At 31.0% G+C, this 27,637-nt stretch overlaps 1 protein-coding gene across 1 annotated transcript; it reads left to right on the forward strand.

The window, feature by feature from the left end:
* Positions 1-330: 330 nt before the first annotated feature.
* Positions 331-26,585, forward strand: LOC107444477 (carbonic anhydrase 2). The gene is made up of 7 exons (XM_043055721.2): positions 331-462; positions 8,892-8,969; positions 18,358-18,525; positions 20,288-20,460; positions 22,575-22,634; positions 24,610-24,852; positions 26,313-26,585. Exons 1-7 carry the CDS (start codon positions 417-419, stop codon positions 26,442-26,444), a joined length of 900 nt encoding a protein of 299 aa, XP_042911655.1. The 5' UTR covers positions 331-416; the 3' UTR covers positions 26,445-26,585.
* Positions 26,586-27,637: the final 1,052 nt, after the last annotated feature.

The raw sequence follows: 27,637 nt of genomic DNA on the forward strand, positions 1-27,637 counted from the left end.
ATGTGGTCTACCGTATAGTTATGGCAAAATTTGACTATCTAATTCACATGCATTTAGGATCGAAAAGTTTTTTGTAAGATGCGGCAGAGTGAAATGCTGGATTATAAGGAGATCAAATACTATTTTCGCTAAGATTTATTAACATTACGCTTTTTGCTTAACATTTTTATTTCATTTACAACCATTTTCTGAAAACTAAATGGATCTCATTTGAATATGAAATGGGAATGCTTCTAAAAAACAATGGTTGCTCTAACTTGCAATCATTTGCTTAAAGATATTCAGAAATAAACGCTTTGACTATTGTTCTTTTTATTCTAATAAAATATTTAATATGGAGTGCAAAAATATAAAAGCTCTAAACTCGCTTCTAAAATTCTGATTATGTAACGGCGTGTGTTAAAAGTAGTACCATAATGTCACACGTTTTGGCAATTACCGCTATTTTGTTTGTAATTCTTGGTAAGCATTTATTTTGTTAAGCGAATCTATTATGATTGTATTATTGGTAAACAAATGCCTCATAATACGATAAACTATTACAGATTCATAATCAATGTAGCGTAGTTCTGTTTTGCTTGTTAAGTAAAGTTATTAAAGTCATATATTTGAACTGTGTGCATCATAATAGAATGAACAAGATTAGATTTCTATTTAATATAAAACACTATTTTCAGGTTAAGTGCAATTTTTAAACTTAAATGGTTGGTGATTATATACATTATAATAATATAAATTATGTACCAAATTTATATTTTATAGTATAGCTTTCATCTAGTTTGTTCTATGCATTTCCTTAACTGATGTGAATGGCATCATAATAAGAAGAACAAGACTAGATTTCTATTCAATATAGAAATTTTTTTTCTGCTTTAGTGAAGTGCAATTCCTAAATTCCTATAGTTGGTGATTACATACATTATAATAATGTAAATTATGTACCAAATTTATATTTTATACTATAGATTTATCTAGTTTGTTCAGTGCATTTCTTTAACTAATATGAATTTCATCGTAATAAGAACATGACTAGATTTCTATTCAATATAGAACAGCATTTTCTGGTTAAGTACAATTCTTAAATTTATATGGTTGGTGATTACATACATTATAATAACATAAATTATGTACCAAATTTATATTTTATAGTATAGCTTTATCTAGTTTGCTCTATGCATTTCCTAAAGATATGAATGGCATCATAATAGAATGAAGAAGACTAGATTTGTATTTTATATAGAAATATTTTTTCTGGTTTAGTGAAGTGCAATTCTTAAATTCCTATGGTTTGTGATTACATACATTATAGTAATATAAATTGTGTACTAAATTTATATTTTATAGTATAGCCTTATCTAGTTTGTTCATTGCATTTCTTAAACTTATACGGATGGCATCATAATAGGACGAACTACACTAAACACGTATAATCTGTAAACGAATACATCTTAATAGAATGAATTGTGCTAAATTTATGTTTAACTTTATTATTAGAGAAAACGACCATTATCTTTATGGAGGAATAGAATTTTTACATGAAAGTCATTTGTAAAATATTTTCCTTTCAATATTATTTTCGTTTGTTTAAATGTTTAGCCTTTCAACAATCTAGAGCATCATAGGGATCAGGGAAGTGACCTCATGTCTAAAAGGTGCCGGGTTCGAAATCCGCTTTGGGCATGGATGGGACTCGTTCTCTCTGTTCTACCCGTCACTTTTATGTTGATGAGGTGACATTGATCCACCTACATGGATTAGCAATACCGTCAGTTAAGTACCACGATGACATCGGTTGTAAAATGTGGTGGGCAATGAAAATAACACATTTAAAGTCGATGCAGTAAATTTAATTCCAAGTCCCTTTTTTGGGTAATGATGAAACTCAGTGCCGGTCACCGGTGACCCCCATGGCGTTCAACGTGTTAATGCCAGAAGATGTTTCTTATTTTAAAATACCACTTAATAATAAGTGGGTTTGAAAGTTGAAACCTGAATTTTTATGTATTTATACTTTCTTTGGAAAATTATTATTATTAGTGGTGGTTAGTCAGAAATAAAAATTTTGATTTTCATTACCCCTTTTTAAAATTTTTAAAGTCAGCGGGAACCCTGTATAAAGTTCCGTTATCCTTGTAATATTGAAGCCAACCCAGAAGACAAAGGAACTCCCGGATCAAGCACTGGAACAAACTCTGATGAAACTAACCCGCAATTGCGTTACAAGGAGTGAAAAACCACAACCTCTCGCGGTTACCCGGACGGCACGAGATTCTAACCTATGATCTCTTTACCACTGAATATATTTTCCGTCAGCCTTATGGTCGATACATAGAGATGCGTCGAGAATTCGTATCAACCAGCCAATGCTTGGATTCTAACTTGTGCTCTCGTCATTGGGAGGTGAATGTTCCTATATCCTGAGCCACCACTGATTTTATCCCATCGCACTGTGAGCAAGAAGACCATGATCTTCTGCCAAAAGTCAAAAATTAAATTTTCAACTAAAATATGTGTAGGCAGTTTTAATATAGCCCAAATTAAGAATTCATAATCATTTCAAACATTATAATTTACTTTTTGGACCGACGAGAGTACAATGCAATGAAAAATATGTTAAATTTTTTTTTAATGTAACTTTTAAATTTGTATTTCAGAAATATATATCGGAATTTCACCTTACTGCTGCATTATTATCAGAGTAATTAGTGTTAAATTATAGTACGATTTTTCAATTTGTTGGATCAGTTAATACTCTTGACAAACTTATAGTTTATATCTTATTATTTGACATTTTACAATGCTTGAATGACTTTCAAAACTTAGTTTCAAATAGTTCCACGAGGTAATTAGCTAAACTTTTTTTTTTGTTATCTTCTCGATGTTTCTTCTTTTGAAAAAACCTGCCCCATTTTGCCCGTATTGCAAAGGTGGACTAAATATACCGAAAAACAAAAATTATGTTTTTTTTTTCATGCTTTCGCGTTATTTTGTAATATTACTTCGGAAATATAATTTGCTTTTCATTTTTAATATAACATTACGAAAATTATTATAGTTTCACTGCTATATTTCATTATTTAAATGTGCTATGTTATTTTTGCTCGCCATATTTCAGCAGCCATTTTGTTTTTTGGGGGTATTTTTAGTGTATTTCAAAATTTCAACTATGAGTTCAATTGACCTGCACATAAAAACCCCTAAATGAAACCCCCCAAATTTTGAAACAAATTTTATCGAAATACTAATTTTGGCCGCGAAAGCTTGGATGCTGGTCCACTGTGCATCGATTGAAAGGTTCATTCCAAAAGAGCTGCTTTTTCGTGGCATTATATTTCCTGAATTACTGCATAAAATTTTTAAAACTTTCGCGTATGTAACCAGTTTTTTAGAAAAGTATTTATGCAGGAAATAAAATTGCGATGATGCTTAGTAAGTGAGAAGTAATCGAATCATCGAAACAGATTAATCGTTTTAGTTAAATATCTAACTTTAACTTGGAAAAGATTTTTATTTTTATTTTTTATTTCTTTACTGATTCATATGTTTATTGGTTCTCCAGTAAGCTACTTACTATACTTCAGTAATAGATATGTGTTACCGCAATTAAAATAAATAAAACACTTATTTCTAGTGTTTAAACTCTAAGTATTAGTTCTTTATGTACGTTCAAGTTAGCGCAAAATTCTTTGGAAATTAAAATTTAAGAATTTGCAAAAACGAATCTTTCGTATTAAACACAAAAGCCGAATATTTGGTGTGATCTAATAATAAAGAAAGGCCGAATAGTTCAGTCGAAGATTACTAACATTGTTTACATTCACAGTCATTTCTATTCATGTTTTTTAAATAACAGAACTATTAAGCTATTCGTGTGTATAACACAGTAAGAAAATGCAATGAATTTTTAAATTCATAATAAAATTTCATTTTAAATATTAAACAAATTTATTTTTAATTTAATAATATATTATCATTGTTTATTATTAAGCAAATGCCAGTCATTGACTATTAGATGATTATGTTTGTAGCTCTCCAGTACTTCTTAACAATACAGTCAAAGTCTTTCAGTGCAGAGCACGTGTCCAAATGAGCAGCAGTTAATGGCCTGTCCGGAGTTACCAAAATAAATAAATAAATAAATAAAAACGGAGCACTGTGAGTTTCACAGAGCACATTCCAGGTCTAGCAGAGTGAGATGCCAAACAATGGAACTATTGTTTGAAGATTCGAAGTCGAATTAATAATATATTATCAATTTTATAAATGAATGTAAATTTAATAAGATTTTTATTTTAATTAAGGGGAGGAAATATACATGAAAAAAAGAAATAGTGCTATTTAAAATTTGAAAAAAGGCGAAACAAAGCAAATAAGGGAAAGAGAAGGCTTTTCAGATGAACATTAATTCTGATTTAATTAAAAATGAATCTCTTTGACGCTAATAGAGATCGGGAAATATTTTCCAGGAGATGCAGTTGTTCCCTAATACAATTTAAAAATGGCTGAATAAGCATTACTTAATTGGCCAAAGACGTAATAACATATAAAGCTGCTTATGTACTTCGAGTTTAATAATAAAATTAAAATAACAATTATATTCGTTAACAAAAATTACGTCAACATTTTTTAAATTACAAATAAAATAATAAAGATATTTTTCTAAAAGCATCATTAAAAACTGAAGTAAGTTATATAACAGATAACAATCCACCAGATAACAAATAAATCTCATAAGTTGGTGAAAATGAAAACTAAGAAATCATATAAACTTTTTTCTGAAAAAAATTTCATGCTTGAAGATTGAATATTTTTGTTAAGTTTAAAATAGTAAAAAAAGAGGAAAAAACTAGTGAAATTTGTTTATATTATTATCTGCGTTCTTTTTTTAATAAGATCTGTATGAATACATCAACTAAATTGAGGTTGAAAATGGATCCTTATTGAGTAGCCGAATATTAAATAATTGTTCAAAATACTGCCTCCCCATTTATATATTTATATGTCGCAGTGATGTCACCGTGTGACACAGATGTGACATATTCGCGACTCAACCTATTCACACTGTGACTCAGTTGAGACACAAATGTGTCATAGTTTCGCTACAAGCTGACGTCACTGCGATAATTAAATGTCTCATTGCGGTCTGATTAAGGCTCCTATACTATCAAAACTGACCTATCAAGCAATATTGGAGCAAACAAATTCGCAAGTTAACGTTATTTTAGTATTCGTTATGTTATTACAGAGATGCCAACTGCGGCGGACACGCCAAAATAATTTAAAAAACGGTAAATAACTACACAGTAAATTTTGCAAATAATTTACAATATTTGCTTGCTTTTAAAAATGTAAAGCATGAAATAATTACATTAAAGTGGTGAATTATATAAGCCTACGCATTGTTCAGAAATAGTGGTGGATTAAAATCTACTAAATCGAACTTATGAAACCAAGAATTACAATTAATAAACTACCACTTGAAAATATTTATTAGCTGTGCTTATGTTAGCTCTTTGCTCCAACAATAAATGATAAGTCGGCCTGTCTAATTCAGGGGCTCTAGGTCTGATTAAGGCTCCTATACTACCAGAGATGACCTATCAAGCAATATTGGAGCAAACAAGTTCTCAAGTTAATGTTATTTTAGTATTCGTTATGTTATTACAGAGATGCCAACTGCAGCGGACACGCCAAAATAATTTAAAAAACGGTAAATAACTACATAGTAAATTTTGCAAATAGTTGACAAAATTTGCTTGCTTTTAAGAATGTAAAGCATGTAATAAGTTCTAGCTAGCTAGATCATGTATTTTGGCAAGGTACCTGCCCGCGCAAGCGGGCACTAGACCTCTTATCTGTGATATGCCCTAGGGCGACTGAGACTAATGACATAGGTAATGAGGACGGGAAATTTGGAGGAGTACGAGGCAGTAACGGCTCGGATATCTGCATATGCAGTTCAAATCATGATAAGTAATAAGTTCTATAAAGAGGTGAATTATATAAGCCTACGCATTGTTTAGAATTAGTGGTGGATTAAAATCTACTAAATCGAACTTATGAAACCAAGAATTACAATTAATAAACTACCACTTGAAAATATTTATTCGCTGTGCTTATGATAGCTCTTTGCTCCAACAATAAATGATAAGTCGGCCTGTCTTATTCAGGGGCTCTAGGTCTGATGATAGCGACTGGTTGACGTCATTAACCCTTTCGCGCCGACTGTCACAAATACGTGACAGCAAAAAACCGTATCAATCAGGGTAAGAAGATAAAACTGGTAATCAAAGTATTTCTTCAGCAGTTTATTTGTAGGCGGAGTTATAATTTTTTGATTTATTTAATTCACCATTACTTTGTTCAAAATAAAACTATTTAGTTATACTTTGAACTAACATTGATTATATATGTGATTAAACTAACAATAATTAAAATAAAAGCAAAGTAAGTCTGTCAAATTAGTAACGACTACATTTAAGTTACCGTTTTTTATTTAATTGCAACTTGATTCTGATTTTGTACGAATGCTTTTCTGAATCACCCGTCCCCAAGGGGTTAAAGGTCGACATAGTAACCTTTTCTGGCCTAAGCATCAACGTCGCAAAAACTACATGTGACAAAACTACAAAAATGAGTCTGAATTTTGTTGTAAACTGGTAACGATGGTATATGTGCAAAAATATATAGCAGGTGATTATTTTACTACCATTGGGAAAAACATTCTGTAAAAAATGCAAATTTTGGCAGTGGTATTTAGTGGTAATTCATATTTATCTTCCATCTGCATCGCATGTTTTATGCATTTATTTTTTTTTTTTTTCATATTTTCGAGGCTACACATTTATATTGCGCTTGTTTACGTTAAATTATTACTACTATTAGGAAAAACATTTTTCAAGAAATGAAATATAGTGATGCAGAGATATTTCATATTTATCTTCCCTCTACATAACATGCTGTGAGCATTTACCTTTTTATTGTATTTTCGAACCTGCACATTTACAATATGTTTACAATGTGTTGTAAGATGATTACTATGATTAGGAAATACATTCCTCAAGAAATGAAAATTGAGGCAGTTATGCTGCAGTATTTCATATTTATCTTCCATCTACATCACATGATATGCGTATTTACCCTTTTTCGAAGCCTACATATTTACAATATGATTGTATACAGTAAAATAATTACTATCAGTAGGACAAACATTCTTCAAAAAGTGCAAATGCTGGCAGTGGTATTTCAAAGGGTAAAAGTATTGTGTAGCGGTATTTTTATATTTATTCTACTTAGATATCTCATGACGTGTAGTAGTGTACAACCGTTTTGAATGAAGGGCCATTTGCTCAACATGTTGACTAACGTAGGACCTCACGCATATTTAGTCATGGTGATTGAAAATATGATAATTTTTATATAAACATTAATGTTCTAAGCACTGATTTTTTTTAATCAGTAAACTTAGTAACATATTTTCAAAAAATTAGATACTTCTAATTGTTAGAATTCAACCGTAATTCAATAGCTAGAAAAAAACCGATACTATTTTTAAAAATTTTCCTCTTTCATTAATAATTGATCAATCTAATATAAAAATATATTATTTTAGTGAATAATATAAATTTGAATTAAATATTTTGATTAAAGAATATTCATGAGATTTGAGCAAAAACCGAAAAATTAAAACAAAACTATTACATTACAAAATAAGCCTCAATATTTATTTGTTATTATATTTCAGATTTTTTTTTGCAATTATTCGAGGTTTTATGAATTTTAAATAGTAAACGTTTTTTTTTTCGTTTTTCCCCAAAAATCATCTTGGCTACAAAAATTTAAAGCAGAATAAATTACGAACAGCGAGAGGTTTGAAAATTCGCGTTTTCCACCAGTTTTCGAAATGTTCATGTTGCTATAATGTTAGATTCTACATATCACGTACAAATATATGGCACTAACTGCCGAATAAAAGACGAAAAAATATATATATTATATTTAAGATGAAATGTGCACAAGTAAGCTGTGTTAAAAAGTAATTATTTGAATGCATGATTAGAAATTCGCGTGTCGTAATAACATCGTAGCTAAAGTAACATCAAAACACGTGGAAAAGCATAGCAATAATTTCTAAAAATATTGCACGAATCAGCACGAATAAAGCACGTCAATAAGTAATTCTTTAACACGTAGTTATTAATATGTAATTCTTTAAATGCGTGATTTAAATATATCATGTCGTAATAAAAATTAGAACTTTTAAAACCACGTGAAAATGCATTACAAAAACTGCCGAAATTTTTTTAAAGAAATAACTTGGATTTGCAATGAAAGCGGCAAAAACAAAGTGCGTCAAAAAGTCATTAATTAAATGTGCGACTCGAAACTCGAGTGTCATAATGATATTCCGGCAAAAATACGGGATTTTAAAAATGACATCGTAATTGATCTTAATAGATGACAAAAAAAAAACGATCGAAACGTTACTTGGATTTATGGTAAAATTGGCAAAAATAAAGCAAGGTAAAAAGTGATTACTCAAATTCCGAATTCGCTTATCGTAACATCGCATTGAAAACCCCTGGTTCTTTTAAAAACCATGCGGAATTTCATAGCCATAACCGTTGAAAAAGTGATCGAGAAATAACATAGATTTACAAAAGATTGTGCTCATCAAAATGTAATGATGTTGATGAGCGATTTTTCAACATGTTTCTATTTCAAGAACAAAAAAAGGTGTAAAGAGGCTTTTGCGGGGAGCGCAACTTCAGAGTCTGTTGAGCACCCGTACAGCATGCCTCTATCAATAAATTTTTTATTTTAAAGTTCACTTATTTACAATATATGTATTACAATAACTTTATTGCATTGGAAATATTTTTCTTTTGCAGGAATTTCAAGATGCGATGAGCAACAATGCAAAGCTAACGAGGATAAAGATTGGTATTTTGACAACAATCTTTCTAACGGTAAGCTTTTAGAGAAATTGCAATTTCTAAAATTCAGTTTTTCAATTAAAATTTAGATAAATAACCTTTTGTCATGCATTATGTTAAAAAGTAATAAGAACTTAAATAACATAAAGAAAATTAAATAAATAAACAAGTTCATTCATTAAAATATTCAATGAATAAACATCATTAAATATTTAATTCATTATTAATATATATGAAATTCAAAATTGAAATATCCTTTTGTGACTAACTTGCGACCCCTTAATGTTAAATTTACTTTTTGCGTACTTCGCCATAACTCGTGAACTATTTAAGCGAACCATTTTTGCACACGATCATAATATTCGTTCATCATCATATCTGGTTAGACAGCCCAGGGTGGGCCAGTGCTTTCCTTTGAATTCGAATCCACTTCTCTCTACTTTTGACACTTGTTCGCCAGTTTTTCTCCTTTAGAGTAAGGAAATCAGTCTCAACTAAATACAGCCATCTCCGTCTGGGTCTACCTCTTTTCCTGCTCGTTAGGGGTTTGTGTAATAGGATTTTCTTTAAATTTGAGTCATCATTCCTTCTGAAAATGTGAGCTGTCCAGTTCATTCGATTTATTTTTTATGAATTTCACAATATCTGGCTCTCTGTAGGTTTTATACAGTTCAGTATTATATCGTCTTCTCCAGGAATTATTTATTTTTATCCCACCAAGGATGGCCCTCAAAACTTTTCTCTCAAAAATGGCAATTTTATTTTCACCAGCTTGAGTTAGGTTCCAGGTCTCAGAGCCATAGGTAAGTATTGGCCTAATTAATGTTTTATAGAGTAAAAGTTTTAAATTTTTTAATAAAAGAGAGTATTTAAAAAAACGTTTTAAACCATAAAAAGCTTTATTTGAACAAATTGGACGACTCCGAATCTCATTGTCCATGTTATTGTCGGCAGTAACTATTGAACCAAGGTGAGTAAAATTCTGAACAACCTGAAACCGGTGGGAACCAATCTCCAGATAGGATTCACTAGAATTTAATTTAGCAAGTACAGGCATGTATTTGGTCTTATCGGTATTAATGATTAGTCCCATATCCCTAGCAGCAAGCTCCAAAGAAAGGAAAGCTTCTTTTAATGCAGGAACAGTTCTTGCAATGATGTCTAAATCATCCGCATACGCCAATATTTGAATAGATTTTGAAAATATGTTGCCTCTGATATTGATTTCAGTATCTCTTATAACTTTCTCTAGAGCATAGGATCCCAAAGTGGTCCAGGTAGACCCCCAGCGGTCCATAGGAGACCACACGGGGGTCCACGTAGACGTGAAAAGAAAACAGGGGTGCACAAGTTGTAAGTGGGGGTCCACGAAAAATTTTCTGGTTTTCATAATAAGGAACAAAAATTTTAGCTTGGATTTACCTATCAACGTAGGCAGGTAACATCATTCACTAGGTAGGTACTCAAAAATATTCAAGACTCAGTTCAAACACAGAATTGAATAGAACAATGGATAATAGTACAAGTGTACACCACATGTCGAGACTTGCAAAGTGCCGTCCGTGCGCCCGCTCGCATTTAAATACCCTGCTTGATGACTTCAATAATAGATTTGAAGATATTCTGACGATGGAAATACCACCATGGATCATAACCCCGTTTGATGAAACGGAAGAGGTGAATGTAGTATTACAAGAGGAGCTACTTGAGCTCATCACCAACGAGGAACTGAAGGTGAAATTTAAAAAAGGCTATCAAACATTTTGGCTGCATGCAGAAATCCTCGAAAAATATCCTGGACTGTGGGAAATTGCGAGAAAATGTTTGATAGCGTTTCCCTCGTCATATCTTGTCGAAAGAAGTTTTAGTGCCGTTACCGACCTGTCAACAAAAAAAGAAGCAGATTGAACATCACAGAACGGGGAGATTTGAGATTACTTCTTACAAAACTGAAGCCAAATATTGATAATTCGTTGTCAATTCATCAAGTACTTCCGTCTCATTAAAAGTATGCCTATTTTTAATTGTTGATTTGCATTTCAAGTTCACTGTTAATTTTTTTGTCAATTGTTAATTGTTTGTAATAATAAATGTATATAATTTTGTATAACCACAAGTATTATTTTAATAAATAGGACACAAGAAAATTTGCTACTTTTTTTCTCTTCTTAACATCCCCAATTTAGGGTGATATTTTTTAGGAGTTTTGGGAATACAGTAGAAATGTAGCAGGCGGTCTACCGAAAATAGTAAAACTTTGAAAGTGGTCCACGAAAAAAAAAAAGTTTGGGAACTTCTGCTCTAGAGCAACATTAAAAAGAAGACAGGATAAGGAGTCTCCCTGTCTGACTCCATTATTTACTTTAATTTCTTCAGATAAAGATCCCAAAAGTTTGACTCTGCATACGGTGTTTGACATGCTTGCTTCTACAAGTCTAATTAGTTTTGGTGGTACTTGAAACTCAACCAGGGCTTCATACAAGCGATTTCTATTAATACTGTCAAAGGCTTCTTTGAAATCAATAAAGAGATGATGTGTGGTAATACCAAATTCCCTGGTCTTCTCTAAAATTTGTCTAAGTGCAAATATTTGATCTTTAGTAGATTTTCCCTTGCGAAAACCACATTGGTAGTTTCCAATTTGAGGGTCTATATATTGTATAAGTCTCTCAAATAAAATGTTTGACAAGATTTTGTAGGTAGTAGAAAGCAAACTTATACCTCTGTAGTTAGAACAAACCATGGTATCACCTTTTTTATATATTGGGCAAATAATGGCAGTGTTCCAGTCAGAAGGTAAAATTTCAGCATTCCAAATATCAGTAATAAGATTATAAATTAGTTTTAGAAATACTGGACCATGACATTTTAACAGCTCAGCTGCTATCCTGTCGTGCCCAGTTGCTTTGTTGTTTTTTAACTTTTTAATAGCAATATCAATCTCGCCCAGTTCAGGTGGAGGTATATCTTCATTATTCTGATTTTCAAAAACGCTCCCAGAGCAATAGGATTGATCATGTTTACTGAACATTTCTTGGAAATGTTCACTCCATCTGCTGAGTACAGACTGTTTGTCTGTCAGAATCAAACCATCTTTACTTTTGCAGAGGTTAGATGTTTGTTTAAAGTCCATTCGACTTCTATTAATTCGTCTGTAGAAAGCTCGGCTTTCATTTATTGTCTTCAGGGACTCAATACCTCTTAGGTTTTCCTCTTCAAAAGCTTTTTTCTTGCTCTTATGGATTCGCTTTTCCTCTCTCCTTAATCGTCTATATTCATCAGCATTAAATCTTGTATTCTTTTGAATCATTTTCTTATAAGCAATGTTTTTAGTATTGGATGCTGCAGCACACTCATCATCAAACCAATCTTTATTTGAATTCTTTTCCTTCTTACCAATAATGTTGTCAGCAGCATTACAAATTTTTTCCTTCAACTGTAGCCATTTTGACTCAACAGAATCATTCTCCCAGTGCATGTTAGTGAGAGCAGCTTCAACATCATTGATATATTTCGTTTTTATATCATTTACTTTAAGTTTATCACAGTTGAACTCCTTCAGAACTGTACCTTTTTTATTTTTAACCACGGATATTCTTTCTCGCACTTTTGCAATTACCAAAAAATGATCTGAATCAACATTGGCACCTCTGTAAGTCCGAACATCTAATAAATTAGAATAATGTCTAGCTTCAATAAGTACATGATCTATCTGATTAGCAAATGATCCATCTGGTGCTCTCCAAGTAGCTTTGTGAATCTTTTTATGGGGAAAGCAAGTACTCCCAATGATCAAATTATGGGAGGCGGCAAAATCAATTAACTTTAAGCCATTATCATTCGTAATATCATGCAGACTGTGTCGACCTATAACTGAATGAAATTCAGATTCCTTTCCCACCTTAGCATTAAGATCTCCAATAATTAGTTTTCTATCATGCCGTGGACAGTCATTAAAAATCTTGTCTAGTTCCTCATAAAAGGTTTCTTTTTCATCATCTGACTTGTCTTCAGTGGGTGCATGAGCACAAATTATACTATAGTGGAAAAACTGTCCTCTGATCCTAATCGCACAGAGTCTAGGAGAAACAGCAATGAAGTTCATAACCAGATGCTTAATACGTTTACTAACAATGAACCGTGTTCCTTCCTTGTGATGATCAGGGTGATAGCTAAAAAAGACCGTGTGGTTTCTCTTATTAATCACTCCATTTCCAGTCCATCTAATCTCTTGAATTGCAGTTAGATCAATCTTGCATTCATCCAATTGTTGCAAAAGCATTCGTAATGCTTTAGTTCGATATGAAGATAAAACGTTCCATGTCCCAAATTTCATTTCCAAAAGGCGTATTCCAAGTCGTCTCCGTAAGATCAGCCGTGAATTCTCTTCTTTAGACTTCGTAACAATTTGTTTTTTACAGGATGGGGTTGTTAGCCCCATGCGCAACCCCCTACCTGGAGAACCAGGGTGTTCCTCTTGGTCTGGTGTCTCCCCTCCGACCTGTCCGGCTTGGGTGACCCTACCAGTAGCTAAGCTACCGCCGGCATAGCTCTCGGGATCGACATCACACACAAACCACACCACCACGAAAGGTGGGAACACCATCGGTGCAGAATCATTCATTCTAAGTTTATTCTAAGCAAAAAAAATAACTTTTAGTAAATATTTATTTTTATTTGTCGAAAACAAATTGTGTTGTAATGTAAAAAATTTTTTTACCCCATTTTCAATAACGTAATTGTGCATGACAAAATACAAAATTTGGTCGAAATAGCTCGAATGGTTCTGGAGTTTCAAAAATGTCGTATTTTTATAGATGTTTTCAGATTTAGATCACTTCTGATAACTGGGCATTAACGTTTAAGTAACTTTTTACCTCATATGTGACTATAACTTACCAGGAAAAAAAATTGGTATTCGTAATTTGTCTTTCTGTCTAAACTATTTCCTCCGTAATTTGTCTTCCAGAGAATTGAAATATCCAGAGATTTAAAATTGAAATAGTATTAAAATACTTATTACTATCTAGTATTTCTGGTAAGTAGACTGGAAAAGCAAATCTATACTTCATACTTTTATCCTTTGTGTCTTGCCAGCTTTTTTTTTCTCAGTATGAATCAGTCTTGTATATATGTTAGTACTGTAAATAAATGATGCTAGACACTTTCACTCTTTCTGAAAACAAGCTAAGAATGGAATAATTTTGATACCATTCTTTTCATTATCGGTGAATAACAAATCTGCACATAGACTCATTTAAAGCTCTGAATCCTAAATATTACATCCTTTATGGAAACTTTAATCCTTCCGGGTCGGTAGAACGTCGGGTTCTGGTTCAAGATATGAGTTGGAATCCCGCCGGCTGAAGAATCTGAGTGCAATAAACGGTGACTGGTGCACATTAAATCTGTCGGGATCACCAAATCCTCCAAGTTCCCAAAACAATTCAATATCTCTGGGCGTATTGAATTGGAAATTGTGTTCAGTTCAAAATTAAGATCTGAGGATTAATGAATTGAGAGTGATTAGTTTCGTTGTGTAAAACGGATTGCGATGTGTGTGTGGCAGAAGACATATTCTTGGCCATAGATGGCGCCACTGAAAAAAAATCAATAAAGGCACCCTCTACCTTAAGAATTTGCCTGCTTTCAAACAGGCTTGCTGATATTGGCAACTGGCATAAGCATACCAGCCAACATTCACTCTTTTCGAGAATGGAACAACTACCGAAAAACTATCTTCCTCAAAAATATATTTATGTTTGAATCGGGTTGAAATTCGGTATCGTAAGGACTAATATGCTTTTGCATATTTGTTGTAATTATTAATATGTAGTGGTGGTCAAACTGATATAAAATTATTATTATAATTCAAAAAGATTAGTGAAATAACATGAATTTCGCTAGCACTTTAAATATGAAAATAAAATCTTCCGGGAAAACCGGAAGAGTTGGCCGCTATGCATAAGTAACAACAATCTTTTCGAGGAAGATTTTTTTTAGTACAGGGATTCCACAGCCGACTAGAAATGTAAGAAGTGGTAAAAACTCAATTCTTCTTTTTTTTATTCAATTTATTTAATTATTAAATCATAACTATACCGATGACATATGCTGTAAATTATTCATATTTAAAATGAAATCATTCTTTGCATTCACTTTAGTTATTAAACAGAAAGAAATATGCTAGAAAAAGTTGCAAACGTTCATTAAAAAAAAAAAAAACTTTCTATATTTCTTTCTATAGTCGACAGTGAAATTGAATAACAATCACAGATAGAAATATACAAGGCAGTTAACTTTCAAGGCTTTTCAGAGCAATTTCTTTTAGTGGTAGCTAAGTTTATATTTTAATGTGTCATTGTTTGTTTTGCAAATTTGATTTAAAGTTATTTTTACCACCACAAAACGATTTCCTAGTATGTAAGAAACGACACGTTGTTCTAGCTCTCCCTTGCTTGGTGAGATTTTTAAAATGTTGGTAGAAATACCCAATATTCAGAAAACTTTATACCATCCTATTAAAAAAATATGTGCAAAAAGCATAGTAGTTGGCAACTTTTAAAATATCTTTTATAATCTAAGCAGGCTTCGAACTACTATTTTTTTTGTAAAATATTTTACCGAATGATAGACAGTTAAAAGCAAAAAGCTTTCAGAATTTTTGGAAATTTTGCCATTTTTAAAGCCTCAACTGGTGTTCCTTATGAACTTTTAAATCGTTTATCTGTAGTGGTGCGAAAAATAAATTGAAATGCATACGAAATAATACATTAACACAATAACTTACTTCAGAATGCATTTACCTAAGCTATAGCTAGAACAGAGATGCCAACTTCATACCTGCCAACTTTTACGCATTTGGCGTAAAATGTCATTTTTATATTTAAAGTGGTAGTAAATATATACTATTTTTTTATTTTATAAACCTAAATTTAAAATGATTTCGATCACCAGTATTCTTTAAAAAGTTTGGCATATATATTAATATGCATTGCTAACATAGTTGTCAGCTAAACATTTTTCAAATACAACATATTTGTTTGCTTACAATTGAAAATTTAATTCTATTTTGCTACCACTGGGAAAAATTATACTGGAAGGGATTAAAAGTTGGAAAGTATGCAACTTGCTCCGGACAGTAAATATATATTATAAAGTGGTAGTTTGCCAATTGTGATTCTTGGTTTAATAAATTCAATTTAGTAGATTGTTATCCACCACTATTTCTATACAATTCGTAGACTTATATGATTCACGAGTATTTATGTCATGCTATGCCCTTCAAAAAGCAAGCAAAAGCAGTCAAATTTTTGCAAAAATTTCTTTGTAGTTATTTACCGTTTATTTAATTATTTTGGCTTGTCCGGAGCAGTTGGCATCGCTGCTAGAATATATTTTAACGAAAACTTAAACAATCCTGCATTTTATAGAATGGGATACCTTTTATAAACTAAAGTTTTCCGATTTTTTGGTAATTTTGCAACCATTTTAAAAGTCTCTCTCTGGAACAAACTGGTGTTCCTAATACACTTTTAAATCATTTACATGTATTGGTGCGCCGAATAAATTTAAATGAATAATATATAAGAAAATTAACTTAGCTACCACGAGAATAGTGCACAGGGAGTCTTCCCCCTTTTGTAAATTTGTAAATAGTGTAAATATTCTTTCCTTATCTTTATCTTCAATTTGTTCCCTTTATTATGTATCAACTTGCGATTTATTTTTATGTATGACTCAGACTTGATTTTATCAATTATTGCTCATTCTGAGATTTAACTTAATGTTAACGCAGCACCTCCCTTCCCTTCCACCACATATTATTCAATTTAGATGAAAGAGCAGATATCTATACATGGATAGATACTCTGAAAAAAAAAATTGATTAGTTAGTTACCACGAGAATAAATTTTTACAAAAAGCGTTGACAGTTGGCAGACCTGACTAACTGATTAAAAACACCTTTGCAGATATGCCAACTTGCTCCACTTTGTAAAAAAAGTATTTTCTAGTGATAATGAAATTTAAGTTATTTTTAGTTAAGTATTTTCCATTTGAATTCATTTTTCCACCACTGCATATCAATGTTAATAGCAATTTTTTAGCAATTATATTGTAGGGACACTCTTAATAAGGGGGCGTAATCATTACTGTACAAGGTTTACTATTTCATTTGTTTTACTGTTTATTTTACTACTTAAGTAACTTTTTACGTATTTCGCTATCATTTAGTAAATATTTATTATCTAATTCATTTAATAATTCTCGAATAAAGTATGCATTGTAAGGCATACAATTTTTTACATCATTTTAAAGAATGTAATTTTATATGACAAAGTACAAAATTTGAGCGAAATCCGTCGAATAGTTCTTCAGAAATTGAATTTTAACGAAGCAAGATACCTAAATTCGTTTTCTCAGAAACTATTCGACCGACTTAGCTCAAATTCTGTGTTTTTCTATGTAAAATTACTTTCTTTGAAATGATGCAATAAATGGTACAACCTAAAATTAAATTTCTTCGGACTATTATTGAGTAAAATTAAAGAAAATAATATATATTTAATAAAAATTATTTTTTGCGTGGAATTATTTTTGGATAAACGACTTTTATAATTGCGTGAAAAACTTTTCCCATTCGTTTACAGAGTTCTCGAGATATAGCGAAAGACAAAAAAAAAAGTAAAATTAACATTAAGAAGTCTAAATATTTGGATCGCTCTCCTAACTAAACTATTTGGACCATATTTCCCAGATAGTGTTTACCCCCTGCAGAAATGCGATTTCGTCGGGGGAAAAAAGGCATGCTTATTTAGAGAACGTTTTTGTGTTTGATTTCGTAACTTTGAAGTCATACAATCGAACCATTAAGATTGAGTCCTAGATCGCGAAGATCCGATCATTAAATTAAAAGTTATTCGAAACTTGCCCTGTTTTCTAGTTTTGTTACAAATTATATGACCACGCTTTTAAACAGTATTCATCGTAAAACATACCCGGATTAACAATTTAACGTCAGTCATAAAATAGAACATGTTATGTTTTAAATTCTTAAAATAAGGTTTTTAGTATAGGCCTAGAATATTTGCTTTGGTATATGCATTTTTTCTCTCTCTCTATTTCTCTCTCTCTAGTACTTTTGAGTGCTTCTCACACTATTGTATTGATATATTTCGCTATATTGATGCAATATAAGAAAGCACTCTTTTTGCGGATATAATCGCGTGAGCTGATGAAAAGTTTATATCTTTTATTTTCTGGATTTGTTAAAATTTTTTGTGCGCAATAAATAAAACTTATTGTTAACTTATCGTTTTATTGTTTTTATTTATTATGCTATATATATATATATAATATTTGTCTAATTGATAATTAAATACGAAATATTTCCTGATATATCCTTTTTTTCTTTAAATAGGTCCTGACGGCTGGGGAGAAAAATATAATGATTGTCAGGGTACCAGTCAATCTCCAATTGATATCCAAACAGATGATGTGGAACCAATAGAAGATTCTGAAGGGCTACAATTGAAAGATTATGATGAACCAATAACAAAAGTTATGATCGAGAATAAAGGATATACTGGTAAAAACTATGTTTACATTATATATCATACGATAGTGGAAGTCTAAGGAAGTCACTGTCAAGATTGAAAAATGTGCATTAAATGTTATGCTTTTATGATATTAACAGAAAAACCACTTAATATTTAAAATATTTGATTGTTTTAAAGATTTTCCATTTCGAAATTTCATTTTTTAAATTTTTTTATTATTTAGAACTNTTTATTCTTCATTTTGAACTTATATATATATATATATATATATAGCTTCTTTTTTATCTTTTTCTATAAAATATGGCTGGTTACAAACTATTGCGATTGTGCGACAATATAAATAAATTTTTTTAATTTAAAAAATAATTAAAATTAGGATATGACTTGTTTTTGAACAAAACCATATAACAAATATTATGCATTATTTCGAACAAGCGAAAATACTAATGATTTGTCATTTAGAAATAAAACAAAAACTTTATTTAAATCATAGACTCCATGTTTATGATAATTTTGAAGATTAAGAAATGATTTAGATTATGACTATTCGTGCTGAGCCGCTTACAAATTGCTATTTTGTTACGGCTTGGGACAACTTTTCCAACTAAATATGCTTCCTTAATTGGTTATTTTGCCTCTTTTTGGGTGCTTTTGTCCAGAGTAAATATCAATTTACATAATCCATCAATGAAAGAATAAATAAAGTAAATATTATTACTCCAAATAGGCTTTCTACTCTAACTTGTAATATATAGTATTACTCCAATTATGCTTTCTTCTCTAACTTGTAAATAGTGTAAATACTGCAAAAATATTACGAATAAATATTGATTTAATATTACGAGTAAATACTGATTCAGTATTACTCCAATTATGCTTTGCACTGCAACTTGTAAATGGAGTAAATACTGATATATTATTACCCAAATTTTGCTTTCTTTTGTTAATTGTAAATAGGGTAAATACTGATACTGATATTAGTACTCCGATTATGCTTTCTACTCTAACTCTCAAGTAGAGTAAATACTTATCAATTTATTATTGTTAATCTATATTCAAGTATTTTACTGGGAAATTTGCACCTTCTTTTTTTAAAAGTTGAAACTTATGCATTCCAGCTCACCTCATAAACTCGTGTCAACATCTGCATCGCAAATTCAAAGAGAAAAGAGCTCCTGGGGATGATAATTAACTTTTCATAACTATGACTATTCAAGTTAATCCACATATTATGAAATACTCCCTACGTCACAAATTGGTTGCAACATTTAAATATTTTTGTGCTGATTATGGATACCGATGATTTTGTTTGAACAATTTATAAAGATTTTAGGTCGCTATACACCATCAATCAACATCATAAACTAACTAAGTATTCCCTTTTCCCCCTCTGTAAATATCAGTACTAAATTAGGTTCAAAAATCCAGGATTCGAAAGCTCTTTAGACAATCTTCATTTCTGGAGGACTCTTGCAACAGTAATGGCATAAAATTATATTCTAGCTAACGAAATGGGAAATCCATTAGTAGTATAATTTTACTAGTGTCGATCTACTATACAATATCGAGAGTTATGATTCCACCCAACTTAAGAAGCAGCAACTAATTTGGGACAAATTATTGATCTAAGTGTAGCACCTAATTTGGGAGTAATTTTTTTCCTCGTTTTATTGTGAATTACAACCCTACATTGTGCTATTTGTTTCGACTGACGTCAAAATACCACTAATGTAACTGCTGTTACATTATTATAGCATTTACTAAATTTTGTAATATTTTATGTATTTCCAGTGAAAGTAACGCCTAATGATGACGTTGAGAGATCAGTTACACTTGACGGTGTTCCTTATAATTTAGTTGCTTTCTTTTTCAAATGGGGTAATAAATCAATAAATGATGATGAAGAGGCAACCATTACTCCTGGTTCCGATCATAAAATTGATGGAAAACAATATGCTATGGAAGTAAGAATTGATAAAATGTAATCTTCTTTCATAAAGAAATGTACTTTACTTTTTATATACAAATCAATTAAAACCGATATTTATAAGATACTTTTGATAATTAAAGGGGGTAAGTATTGCAACAACATGGCTTTGTATTTTAATCACTAGAGGTATTTTTAAATAATCCAAAAATACTTTATAATAAGAAGAATAATGAATTAAAAATGAACCTGGATCCATCGTTCCCACATCGGTCGTTTTATATATTTTGTTTATTATATTACATTATATTTATATATTTTGTTTTTATATATTTTCATTTTTCATACTTTGTATATATAGTTTTGTTTTAATGGTCTCGACAGAAATTCTATACTTGATAAAACGCTTTTAAATCGTTTTCGAAACTAACAGATTCCCGCGTCTATCGCTCAGAAATGGGACTGACATTTAAAAAAAAATATTGCAGTTATCGACAATTTGTTCGACGAAAAGTCAGTTGACAAAACACTTCAACCAAGTTCTCTCCAACCAATTTCAGCCAGAATAATGCGTTAAGACTTGAAGCGGAGAGATATCACCTAGTTAGAAGATCTGTCTTAAATACTAGAATTCGTTTGCAATAGTGTCTGGACATCTGAGGACTGAAAATTAAATTATGTGGACAACACTCTATGCCTTGTTTTGCACTGATGGGAGGAGTTGATTTTGGCAAGAGCCAATAAAACTATGAACCCATATTGCCCTGATTGCTATAGTGAGAGCAGCAGACTGTGGAACATGTTTTGCAGGCATGGAAAGGTAAATAAACAACTACGCAATATATAACTATATTGAACGATTAAGTGCATCCTGCAACCTGTAATATTACATTTTTACTCCAAAAATGAAGGATACGAACGATGCAACGTGCCAGAAGCTTTCAAAATTGGCTCAATGAGCATCAATTTGAGTTCCAACGCTTTTCCTGGCCACCGAAAAATTACAGATTTTTAACCAATTAAAAAAATAGATGTGACATGTATAAAAGGAAAGTTCAACATCAATCTCCTCTTCCATCTTATTTATATGATCTTAGAATCTGCGCAGTCAATGCATGTTTTCTCAGGACATAAATGCACTCCAGAAACTATTAAAATCAATTTATTTTCACGAATACAAGCTGATATTCATGCATAAAATTTTAATCAAATGCTTCTAATTTATTGTATGTAGCTTTTGTTTCAGATATATTTTATTGTCTTAAGAGTTATTTTATTAATTAAATGATATATCTTGAATTTTTAAAGCATTATTCAAAATAATACTTACTGTTAAATATTTAAATTATTATGGCAAAACATTAGATGTTATAATATTACTTGATTATTAAATGTCTCCTGACGAGAGTTTTATTCCATCAATCTCTCTTAATACTCTGTTAGCTGGAAGCGATTTCACTTATAAACTATTTAGTCTTATGCTCAAAAGTATGAATAAAAATAAGTATAAAATAACCAAAGAAAACCAAAGTATTTTTTACTGAGTGAAAAATTGATGCAATTACAGCTTTTCTTTGAAAATAATTATACACTGTTTAATATTAAAAAAAGGCAAAACTTAGCAAGTATTAAGAAATATCAAGAATTTACTTAACACGTTCACGCCATTGTGACCCACCGGTGGGTCACGCTAGATTCTCTCATCTTGGCGGCGCACCGAATTAAAAACTGGTAACAAATACATTTCATTTTATAGTTTTTCTCCGGGAATAATAAAAATTCATAACAACCAATTGTTTTTAACGGATGCAATTTTTAGATTCAATTGCTTCTTCGCCGTGATAAATTTCCTTACAGTGAAATAAATAAATTTCCTTACATTGTTGAGAATAGATCAACTCCTCCCGAATATTATCTAATATTGAAATAGTTCTTCTACCAGTATTTTCTCTTTTCCCGTACCAGTATTTTCGCTTTTCCCGGCGTGAACGTGTTAAAATTTCTTACAAAGTAAATTCGTATAATTTAACACTTTCAACTATGTTTCAGTACAAAGGTTACTGTTTATTATTGACTTTATCATTTAAAGTAAATTAGTTTATTAGTTTTAAATTATACAAGAAACCTAAAATTTTTTCCTGTATGAAATAGATGCAGATCGAGCATGTGAATGAAAAAGAAGATAAGGTTATTATAGCAGTCCTTTTTGATGTAAGTATATAAATTTTATTAAGATATGTGTAGAAAAATCAAAATAATATAATAAATTTCTTTATTTGAATTGAGTTGCTTGTACAATGCGTGTTATATAACCCGGAATTTTTTAAGGCGTAGTAATTAATATTAAAAAAATGTTTCAGCTAAATTAAAATACGATGTAACTCATTACGTGAGAATGTCAATGTGGAATTTTCAATCCTTCATTTTAAATCTGTTAGAGCATGGAGAAAAGTATAACTCCAAATTTTTTTAAATGGTAATAAATTTTACGTAATACTGATGCAATTTTGATTGAAGAAAATTGTTTTACAATGATTATGACTTCCCTGACATGTAAACAAATTAAACATATACATAAAACCTGTGCTCAAAGGGTAAAGTTTTGAAGTGTGGCCAAATTAAGCAGGTACTGCTTACTTAATTGTTATTTCAGTACCAGTATTAAACAAGTTCTGCTTAATTTAGTTGATATTTCCCTTCCTCTTGTAATATTTTTATCATTTTGAAATGGGTACTTTTGTACATAACATAAAACTGCTAGCTTGATTTCATTTACATTTTGTAATTTGTCCTTTAAAATTTCGAAGCATAAAATGATGCTAAAATTTGTGTACCTTAATAAATAATAAAGTAATAATTAATCGTTACATATTATTTTTTATGGAATTATCTTCTGGTAAACGAGACCTTTACGAGAAATAAGGTGTTTTTGAGTTTGACAGATGTAATAATACACACCTGTTGAGGGAAATGAGATTATGTTTTGCATCAAAAATAACCTCCTTAATTAACCTCATTTACACCTCACAAAATCAGCCTCATATGTAACTCAGATCTAATCTCAATTTAGATTATTAAAAATGTTTCACACCTCAAAAATACGTATTTGCTTGAAGTGTAGAAAAAAATAATCCTAACTTCTCTAAGCTAGTTGCTCTAAAGTCGATTTCCATCAAACTCAAGTGTAAATAAACCAACTTCATACACTTTGATTATACGCCTTGGGGGGTTGATCTTTTAAGGTTGTTTTTAAGAGCTTTAATGTGAGAAGGAACGACTGAGAGTCCATTTTGTGGGAACGTCTTGGCAGGGATGTCTAAAGTTTTATTCGAAATCTGTGAAGTTTCTGCATCTGATTCAGGTTTCTGTAGTCGTCACACTTTATTCAGGAACATAGTTGTGTATTTTTGTCGGCGAAATAGAAGCTCAAAACGTCTCCAAAGTTGCTTCGGTGCTCTTCCTTATAATCCTTTGCTGAACTCCAGAAACTGCTGCAGTATTCTTGCTCGTCTTTCCAGACTTTTTTCTTTTCCTTTTTTCCAGTGAACCGGCTCACTTAAGGTGTTCCTATCATTAGATTCGGATTTTTTATGGTCTCTCTGATTGGAGAGTGTTGTTACAGTCAACACTGAGGTAACAGAGGAACCCTCGGAAAAAATGGGTTCGGGCTCCGGTGGTGGCCTTCTTTCTTTCCCCTCATAAATGACAAATAATTTTTGGCCTACTGTATCAACTTTCATTAAGTTTTCTGGATCCAAGTATACTATAGTCGTTTGTTTGTCGCAGTCTGTCCGTCCAGTTATGCTACTGGTTGTACTCGCGCTACAAACTGTCAAATTTCTATTGACGCTAAATTTTATTCCTCGATCCATTTCGGTTTATATCTCTATTCTCATGGCACCAACACAAGTGTCATTGCACCAAGAAAATAACAGCAAGTAAGATTTAAATCGTGTGTCAATGAAATCGTGTACCTTCGATGGCATTTTGAAGTCAATGGAAGTAACCCCTAAGAACGACCAGCCTCCATTAATGACATTTTACTGTGAAACTGAGAGTGGTCGTTTCCGAGAAGTTTCACTATGTATAATAATAATAATAATAATAATAAGGGGAATAAAGATAAAAAATATTAGAGATTATATTAGTAATTTTGTCACATAAAAATATACTTCTTTTTACGTAGGATACTGAAGACTCAAATCCAACAATCGAAGCCATTCAGAGTCCAATTGAAAAATATAAATATCTAGACGATACCTACGACGGAGATTTGGAAGAGGACTATAGTACATGTATTAAACTTTCAGATGTAGTTGAGAATGGTTCTCCTTACTTTCAGTACAATGGTTCTCTACCATTACCTCCATGTACTGAAAATATAATATGGTTGATTCTTAAAAATCCACAAACTGCTTCGACCGGTCAAGTAAGTACGTTTTATTATACCTTTAACATACAAAAACCGACGATTTCTTCACTATTCAGGGATACGAACTGCTCCATTATATACAAAGATTTTAAGAAGTTGTAAATTAAAATGTACAAGATTTTGGTTGGTTCTGAAAAGTTTTTCTCAAGATGACCGGAAATGTTTTTCATGCATCACTTCCTAAAGGTTTACATTAATATCAGAAAAATGCATGTTTTAAAGCACTTTTTATTAAACGGCGTTTTCAAAGCTTTCATATATAATAAACTTTTTAACAGTATAGCCTCATATATTTTGGTATTTAAAATTTTATCAACGAAACAATTTAAAAAAAACAACATATTTTATGCCGTTTTAGAACTTTAAGGCAGCATATAAAATTAAAGTAAACAATTGCGAAAAGTAGTTTTATTGTTCAAAATGTTTTGAACATTATCAGCGTAAATTCTATATTTAAATATTAGTTCAAAAGTATAATTTTTTATGTTACAAAGCAAAATTTTTTCGTTTTTGTGATAGATTTTTGTAACTACAATGTTGCAGTTTGTTGTTTGAGATTCTATCATTTTGTTTCCAAGTCCATAAACATCTTTTGAAATGATTAGACAAAGGTTCTTTATTGAGGAAAGGTTGGGTGATCTCGCAGGTCAGGTATAAATGGGTTTTCTAGGAATTCTGAATCAGTTGTCATTCTTGAAGTGTATATGAAAGCAGCAGCCTGCTGAAAAATTATTTTGTCTCCTAGAAAACTTTCTGCAAACGTTAAGACGCAATTTTCAAGTATCCAACATTTTAAATGCATCGCACAAAAGTAATATTTGATTTTCCTATGCGATAAATTGAAATCACTACTGATCCTTCATTTATTTGTCGACTCGATTTTAGGTCCTACTGGTGATGTAGATGGTGCCAATAGTTTGTGCATGCATTAGTTCCCCCGACCAACTTTTTATTTTATTTAATAACAGTCGTTGAACTACAGATCTAACTTTTTGAGTTTACTACTAGCAATGTTCAACATCGTAGCCTTGTAAATTTACGCCCATTTCAGAAGACAAAGGAGCTCCTAAATCAAGTACAGGGAGAAATTTGCCTTTGCGGAGGAATTTTTGATGGAACTAACCCGCATTTGCTTTACATGGAGACGAAAACGATGAAACATACTTTTTACCTTGTTCTTTTAAAAGGAAAATATGAGTTAGAATTTCCATAATTATAGCAATTTTTTTATTATTCCATTAACGACTTGCTGAATGCTGACAACTAGTTTTTAGCATAAATTCTCAAACTATCTGGATTTTTTTTAAATATTATTTTTAAGACAGATTAACGAACTAAAATTTAAAAATATTACGCTCAAGTTATGCCTTTTTATTAGATGCAGAATCTATTATTTGTACAACCTACTATTGTTTAGCAGTAGCCTAAACAAGTTTTTTTAAATTGTTCTTTTACAGATATCGAAATTTCAAGATTTGTACTCTGTTAAAGAAAGTGATGCAACTGGAGATGAGAATAATGCATGTCACATTGTTGACAATTATAGGCCAATACAGGAATTAAATGATAGGACTGTTTCTTCAGGATGAAAAAGACATGGAGTACAATTATTAAGATTCATTTATTTACACATTTCTTTGTTTTGAATTTTAATCTGCAGACATGAATGCGCAGGTTTCTGTACTTATTCTCATGTTATTGTTAATCAATAAACATTTTAAGAAGCATAAGTTTTGCAGAAAAAGTTTTGTTTTATCTGTATTTTGAAAAATAATTTCTAAAGCAGAAAAATGGAGCAATGATGCCAATTACTTCACTTTCCACAAATTTTATGATATTTTATGATGTGTAAGTTTTCCATTATTTTATGATGTGGCAGTGATGCAAGCGTACTCCGGACAGCAGGTAAATATTTGTGAGTAATTTTAGTCATTTACTGTATAATTCTTGGTTTAGTAAATTCTATTTATAGGGTTCTTACTAGACACTACATCTAAATAATTCAAAGGATAATGTTATACGCATCTTTGTTAAATCTAATCAGTTTTGAGCCTTTTAAAAAGTTAACAAAATTAACCTAAAATCCTCAAAGTTTAGTCTGTAGTTCTTTCCGTTTCTTAAAATATTTCGTACAATCTGCAGCTGTTGGCATTTCTGGTGTGGTAGAGAATTAAACTATACACCTTGCAGAATTTTAGTAATTTAAGAAAATATTTTAATAAGAAAAATGTAGAAAAATACATATTTGCATGTATTTTTTTATGTAGTGTTTGCTTAAATCAAATTAAATCTAAACTAGGAATAGATAGTAAGTTATATTATTTGCTACAACTAGAATCCCCCCCCCCTACAAAGCTGAGTAAGTTGGCCTCTCTGACGGAATATTGTACTCAAAAGATGGACTCATAAAATATGAAAACAAATTTGATTACTTTAAAAATTTTGTGATTCTTTTCACAACTATATAACTGTCAACTTGTTTGGCTAGTGAGAAAGATTTACTACAAATTAAGAAGTTAATATTTTACGGAGAGAGGATTTTCAGAGCCCTTTAATAGAAAATCTAGTAAAAATAAGAAAGTTAGCAAATATATGTCTAAAAATTTGTTTAATTTATGAATATGATTGCAATGTCTTATTTACTTGTTTACCACTACAGATTGTATTCTCATATATATAAAAAAAATTTCTGTAGGTCAGTCTTAAAATAGAAATTGGGTTCATGCGTACAAATTATTAAATAGTCTAGATAGCTGTATACCTGCCAACGTTCACTTCTTCG

Source organism: Parasteatoda tepidariorum, chromosome 9, assembly GCF_043381705.1.
Source record: "Parasteatoda tepidariorum isolate YZ-2023 chromosome 9, CAS_Ptep_4.0, whole genome shotgun sequence".
In the NCBI taxonomy this organism is placed as follows: domain Eukaryota; kingdom Metazoa; phylum Arthropoda; class Arachnida; order Araneae; family Theridiidae; genus Parasteatoda; species Parasteatoda tepidariorum.

Bases quoted from the DNA above. Each gene is read 5' to 3' on its own strand.
- LOC107444477 (XM_043055721.2), top strand. From the start codon at position 417: ATGTCACACGTTTTGGCAATTACCGCTATTTTGTTTGTAATTCTTG. The intron at 20,461-22,574 runs GTAAGAATTGAT...TGTATGAAATAG, and splicing joins GAAAACAATATGCTATGGAA to ATGCAGATCGAGCATGTGAA. The intron at 22,635-24,609 runs GTAAGTATATAA...CTTTTTACGTAG, and splicing joins TTATAGCAGTCCTTTTTGAT to GATACTGAAGACTCAAATCC.